We start from the raw sequence: 6949 nt of genomic DNA, 5'->3' as shown, positions 1-6949 counted from the left end.
TTATTTTTACGAATTTTTCTTAATTGCAGTATATGTAATTATTTATTAAAATTTAAATACTATATTAATTTATAAATGAATAATTATAGAAATTATGATATAATAAATATATATTTGTTGATAAATAACTAATATAATCATAATAATACATTAAATATAATTTAATATCATAATACATCCGATTTTTACTCCGATTAATCTTTTCGAGTAATGCCGTACTTTCAATTAATCCTAAATCGATAGCTACCGATTTTCTGGGATTCCCAATTTTTATATCACCGGTTTTAATGCATTTCCGCTAGGCTTACAGGGTCCATTTTAAGATTGAAGCCCAGTAAAATATTTGGGGTTTTGTTTGAATATTACTATTAAGCACAAGTCAAACGGTGAATCATCCTGATAATAACAATCCAGAGAATCACCCTGTTATGGCTGCTGGTGAATCAAATTGGGATCGTATAAATCTACTCTTTCTCCGTCCCATTCTAGCTATCGTATTTGTGTTTTCTTTACTTATTCTGGGTATGTATATCTGTTATGTTGTTATTTTTCCAAGATAATCTGCTTAAAATTGAATTAATGATCAGGTTTGTTTGTTGTCTGAAATCAGGTTGGTATTTGGCATGGAAGCTAGTACTAGTACACGTGCCTCTTGTTCAAGAAATCTTTGGTCTCCGCAAGAAAACATTCACCCCTAAACCCCCTTCTCGTCGTCGTCTTTCCAAATTCTACAATTCTTTAAATTCCCCTAATTCATCTGGTATCTACATCGCTGTCTATTTCTTTACATTCTCCATGATCGTTCTAGGATACTTTTGCCGCTTCTGTTTGCTTTTGCTAGTTTTGCCTGATTTGAGGTTTTTGTAATTTGGGGCATTTGGTACTTTTCCAGTATCAACATTGTTGGTAGATTGAAATTTCAAAAAAAACACACACATTGTAATTCGGGGAAGAATAGTTTCGGCATTTGAACTAATTAGTGGATAATTGGGCGGTTAGGATTACAAATTATCATATTGGAAGAAGATAGCAGGCCACTGTTGTTGGAACTGAAGGCATTCATTATAAGTAACAACTCAAACAAATTTGGATATTATCACAATCAATGTATTGATATTTGTTGAAATGTGAAACTAATTTGGTTGACAAAATTACAAACTACTGGTTTGTAAATGTAAGCTGGAACTCAAAATTTTTTGACTTTCTCAAGTCGGACATAATTACAGTTACCCGTAAACCATTTTGAACTCTACAATAACTACATAAACCGGACTTCTGTTTCTCTCGAACATTATGATATTCCTTATGGACTTTCGAGCCTTTCATTCGGTTTAACTCTGTCACACACATTACCAAGATCTTTTTCACAATACTATTTCTCAGGTATTCAATATTAAGGTTTTCATATTTAATACATCATCTAGAAAATTTAGATTGGTGTTCAAAATTGTTTTTCAGGTTATACATTACTCTTCATCTCAATTCTCAACTCTTATTTTTTTTAATCTTTATTCCAGAGAATTGCTTAGAGTTTGAGTTAATTATTTATTTATAGGATTTTTTTAAATGAAAGTGAGACATGTATAATTGGACTCCCTTAATTTGTGGTATTTTTTAAATATATATATTTGGCACATATGTCTCTCCTTCTCGTGCCCTAGTTCTTGAATCCCTTTTATCTATCACAAGTTGCGAATTAGGTCTCGTAGCTTTTCGAAGGGAATTACGAGGAGCAACAAAGATCAAGTAAAAAAGATAAAGAAAGAATTGAGATTTACACCTGCCCTTTGTGTAAAAAAACTGTATTAGTTTATGTGAAAATGTCTAATCAACTACCTTATCCGTGTATTATATTTAGTAAATGAACACCCATTTAGAATAGTTAGCTGTTACGGGTTTGCTTTTTAATATTTCCAGATCTCTGTAACCATTCACTATATAATGTAATTATTGTTATAATTCGAGTTTCTAGAGACAGACTGATATGCTTGCCCCGTCACTTGACTTGGTACCATTTGGCCACAATAACATCGATATCTTATTTATTTACCCAATTAAAGCTAAAATTATTGTTTCTAATTATGAGTGATGTATTTTCTAAAAGGTATGCAGTTCTCCCTTTATCCTAGCTTATTTGGTTGCTAATTAGAACTTCTATGATTGGGGAAAGAAATCTTTTTCTTTTAAAAGGGTCATTGTTAAAATGGAAATACTATGTGAGTGCAGAAGTAGAGAGATGAGAGACGATGGAAGATGGCATCAGATTCACTTGTGTTTCTTTGAGTTATATGGGGCTGGGATTCTTTTCTGGGAAAAAGTCATGCAGTGTGTCCTTGAGAAATTTGTATTCTTAAACAATTCTCTGCAAAGTTGAGGTGAACATAATTTTGGACTGATTTATGCTAAGAAATGGAGAACAGAGAACTATAAGATTAGTGTATGTGATACGTCCACTTGAGAAATAGGTTTACCCAAAGTGAGAATTGATCAAAACCGAGAGATGCGAAGTGAAACTAGCTATTTCAGTAATCTTTGGAGAGCATTTTCATGCAACACTGTATTTTCCAGGACTAGAACCAATAATAATTGGCCTTTGGCTTCTCGATTCTTAAGTTATTGTATCCCAAGACAGCCATATGACTTTCTTCTCTATACTTGCATTTTTTCTTATTGTAACTGAAGAAGCATTTTTTATTATTTATTTTTTATTTTAATTAAAATGCTTTGACCAGAGTTGATGCCTATCTACAGGTACTCCTGAATGAAATCCCTTTTTGAAGTAAAGCACTTCCCCTGGCAGCCAAGGACGAGAAATGTGGGTAAAGTACATTTGCAAGTTGCTTGACATTATATTAATAATGTTGGTTAGTAGTATTTATTCTAATTTTGTTGTACGGCTTCTTAAGTTGAAATTCAAGATGTTGGAAATGTTGGTTTGTATATAGTCCCATAAAGTCTGCTCGTGAAATTCTAGTCTATCTTGTCATCATGTGTAAATTATAAAATATATGTCCCTTGCGTAGAGGTGGCCACACGATCGTGCCGTACGTGCCGTGCCGAATTTTCGGCGGGCCGGTTCGTTTAGCTATGAACTCGTAAACAGCCCGTGTGATAAGACGAGCCGTGCCGGGTTCGGGCCGGTTCGATAAACGGCAATTCGTGAACGGCCCGCGATTTACCCGAGTTAAATGATTTTGGCGGTTTACACGAGTTGCAGACGGATGAGGGGAGACGGTGAGCCGGGCTGCCGAATTTGGCGAGCCGAATTATATGAACACTGTATTTTTTTCTAATAGGATGCCCCTTGATTATAGTTAATTGACAGATGACATTTGACAGAGGTAAGTCTTAATAATGCAAATTAAATTATTAGCTAATTAGGAAGCAGTAGCAATGTAGCATGTGAGCAAGATGGCGCGTGACATGGAACCTGGTGCATGAGATTCGTGAACAGGAAAAGAAAAGACCTCTTGCGTGCCGAGCGTGCCGATTTAGCGGGCCGGTTCACGAATTTTCTATTTTTTTTGACAAATATTTTTTTTTAAAACGTTAATGTCTCTTTTTTTGGTAAATAATTCAGGTGCTTTTTTATATTTTCGTTGTTCTTTTTTTTAAACACCCATTTCCAACAAATATATATGAATGATTGTTAATTAATAAAATTTATAACATTTTGCATATATTTAAAAAGTTTTCAAATTAGAAATTTAAAATAATGTAAGATAGTATTTTTCAAAAATAAAAGTTAGGCAGCCAGGTGGCGAATCGCGTGCCGGTTCCGGTTCAATCCAATCCAACTCGTGCTTGGCTCGTTTTAATATACGGTTTGTGCCGAATTTTGAACCGGCATGTCACGAGCCGAGTTATATGAGTTTCTGGCGAGCCGATTCACGAGCGTGCCGAGCTAAACCGCCCGTTATTACGTGGACATGTACAAACTTTTTGTTCTTATTTTAAAGCATACCATACCTTTCTAACAGATTTACATCTCAACAAAGATTTTAGTCCTAGCCAGCTCAAGTTCTCATAGAGGATTTCTTCTGGGAAAAAGAACACCATATTTAGTAAACAGAGAACTCTGTTTTCACATTTTATTCCATTTATCTTTTACTTTCCAAGATTTGAATAAATGATATCCAGTGTACCTCCACCTTAAACATAGTGACTTGATATTTCACAAGATTGCTAACCAAGCTCAGTGCCAAATTTCTGCCGAAAGAATGTGTTTCTTAACAGTTAAATCACAAATGAACATACATAGGTATGTTGGGGTAAGAAAAACAATCACAGATAAAAGAAAAACAACACCTAGCACTTTTTTCAAACAGTATTTTAACAGAAATCCTAAAACTAATCTTATACAGGTACTAAGGTACATTTGAGCCTTTAGCAATGTAACAGCAGTTGGTAAAATTTGCTATGAACTAACAATAGACTAATCAAGTGAATTTGTATCTCCCTCAAAACAAGTAGCCTCTTATTCTTACAACGGACTGATTTCATTAATATGAATTTCATTTATCACAACTGCTGGACAACTGCTAGCCCGTTCTTCATTTATCAACCGAGTTCGAACTTGAACATGAATATCTATTCGATAAATAAATGAGCTCGATCCGAGCTTTACACCTGTTTGACTAAAACTTGGCTTTTTTAGCTCCAAATTGGCTCGAGCTCAGCTCTAACCGGTTGAACTTGACTCAGTTTGCCTAAATATATATAAAATAAGATGTTTAATGAATATTAATATAAGGATATTGAAATATGTTAAATATTATCTAAATTACATTTCATATTAGTTATTATCGTGGTTATTGAACGACAAAATATATTATGTATATAATTAATATACGAGATTTATTGTGATATGATCTCTAAGATATATTAAGGTTCGATTTCTCATGAAAACAAAAATTAACTTGACATTATCGTTAGAGAAATAACTTTTAAAATTTAAATTACTGACATAAAAGAAAAAACACGTGAATGTAATTTTTGTATAAATCATTTGATTTTAGAAATTGAAAATAGTTGAATACAATACATGTGAAAAATATTAAACAACTCGACTCTAATCGAATTCAAGTAGCTTTCAGCTTGATCTGAAATGTTCGTTATCGAGCTTTCGGTTCGACTAAAATGGTCAGGTCGACAGTTGATTTTTTTAAAGAAATCAAATCGAGCAAAATTTGACTTGACTCTATTCGTTTAAAGTGCTACCAAGCTCTCCTAAAATTGTGCTATAATAATAACAATATTATGCTATAAGAATATGCTGCTATAAGAATTTTTGAGTCAATATTCCTAAATTTTTAAGAAACCCTTGAAAAATATTTAGAATCTACATTTAAATCTTATAAATTTTAAGAATATGTTTTTGAATTTCATAAATAATTATTTAAATCTTAGCTTTAAAAATTTGTAATGACTATGATAATATTGATGAATAACTATTTCTTAAAATAAATTAAAAATATTAATAATCTCGTTAGATCTAGGGTTCTCTTGTTCGGTTTTTAAGGAGGTTCTCGTTCTAGAACTTTATATTTCACTACACTATAAATTGTCTTTAACAAAACTCAAAAATAGTGTTCCAACTTAAAATATTTCTTCGTGTGACTAAAACTTGAATAACTAGGAACTCACCAACATTGATAATTGAATGTTGTCGTGCTTGTTGTCTGATATCCTCAATGCCAACACGTATAGTGGTATTACTTTAGACACAAAAAAAATGTTTGAGAGAAAAAGTATGTTTTAACTAAAATAAAACCCCACTGAATTAAAAGTAAGAAATAAACACATTTAAATTAAAACACATAATAAAAAAGAAATTTGCACGCTCACTCACTCTCTTTCGCTCTCTCTCAACAATGTTCATCTTCTCATTGCTGCTTCTTTTATCAGCTCGCCGCTACTCTGTTCATCCACTCCGTTTATCTCCCTGCTCAGTTCTCGTAGCTTCATTTTTATCTGCTTGATTCTCTTTTCAATGCTCCATTTCATTGCTCTATTTTCATAGCACCATTTTTTTCAAAACTCTAATTGAAAGTATAGGGGTTCATAATGTGTTAATATACGGTTTTCAATAATTTTTGGGGCTTTTTTTCAAATTTATTTATAAATCCTAATTTGTTTGTGATCTTTAATTTGTTAATTTCAGGGTCTATAATACCCACTTTTTAGGGTCTACAAATTCTAATGACTAGTTTAAAAACTTTTTGATATTTTAGGCCAACTTACTTAATATATATAAAGTAAAGTTGTTAGAAGAAACTCTCCAAGTCAGAATTAGGATTTGCGGAGATCATGATCTATCACCAATCAGGATTTGCAAGCAATCAGGATTTGCATTAGGATTGAACAAGTCATCAGGATATGGTTAGGTGTCAGGATCACAGGATAAATCAGTATCTACTTATTTATACACTCCTAGCAATTGAGGAGTAGTTTATTGTCGGTTCCTGATTTGTAGGAAAAAACTGTTAATTTAGATATATATAGAAACATGATAAATATCATTGCAACATATCTTGTAATTGATAGAGATTGATAGAGCAGCTGTGTAGTATATAAACACAAAATAGGTCATCATTATTGGTGTGCATTACTCGAGTATCATTGTAACCTATCAGCACTCAAAAATATCAAAATTTCTTGAGAGAGTTTTGTAACACTTTATACCAGAATTAATTAACTTTTATTGATTCTACCATTCTTATATCCTGATATCGAATTGTTTAGATAATTGTATCCAACCCCCCTTAAATAATTATCTTCTTACTGGGTAACAAGTGGTATCAGAGCGGTATAATCTATTGTTAATTAGAAAAGATCAAGATGTCAGGAAGTAAGTATGAAAGCATGAAGATCCCAATATTGAAGAAGGCTAACTACTCTACATGAAAAATAAAGATGCTAATATTTCTTGAATCAATTGATGATAGCT

At 32.4% G+C, this 6949-nt stretch overlaps 1 protein-coding gene across 1 annotated transcript; it reads left to right on the top strand.

The window, feature by feature from the left end:
• The first annotated feature begins 316 nt into the window (after window positions 1-316).
• LOC141676464 (uncharacterized) lies at window positions 317-2976 on the top strand. Its single transcript, XM_074482117.1, has 3 exons — window positions 317-522; window positions 611-760; window positions 2752-2976. The coding sequence occupies exons 1-3, from the start codon at window positions 429-431 to the stop codon at window positions 2763-2765; spliced, it is 258 nt and encodes an 85-aa protein (XP_074338218.1). The 5' UTR covers window positions 317-428; the 3' UTR covers window positions 2766-2976.
• The last annotated feature ends 3973 nt before the right edge of the window (window positions 2977-6949 follow it).

Source organism: Apium graveolens, chromosome 8 (genome assembly GCF_009905375.1).
Source record: "Apium graveolens cultivar Ventura chromosome 8, ASM990537v1, whole genome shotgun sequence".
Lineage (NCBI taxonomy): Eukaryota > Viridiplantae > Streptophyta > Magnoliopsida > Apiales > Apiaceae > Apium > Apium graveolens.
This window is presented reverse-complemented; position numbering and strand designations above follow the sequence as displayed.

Bases quoted from the DNA above. Each gene is read 5' to 3' on its own strand.
- LOC141676464 (XM_074482117.1), top strand. From the start codon at position 429: ATGGCTGCTGGTGAATCAAATTGGGATCGTATAAATCTACTCTTTCTC. The intron at 523-610 runs GTATGTATATCT...GTCTGAAATCAG, and splicing joins GTTTTCTTTACTTATTCTGG to GTTGGTATTTGGCATGGAAG.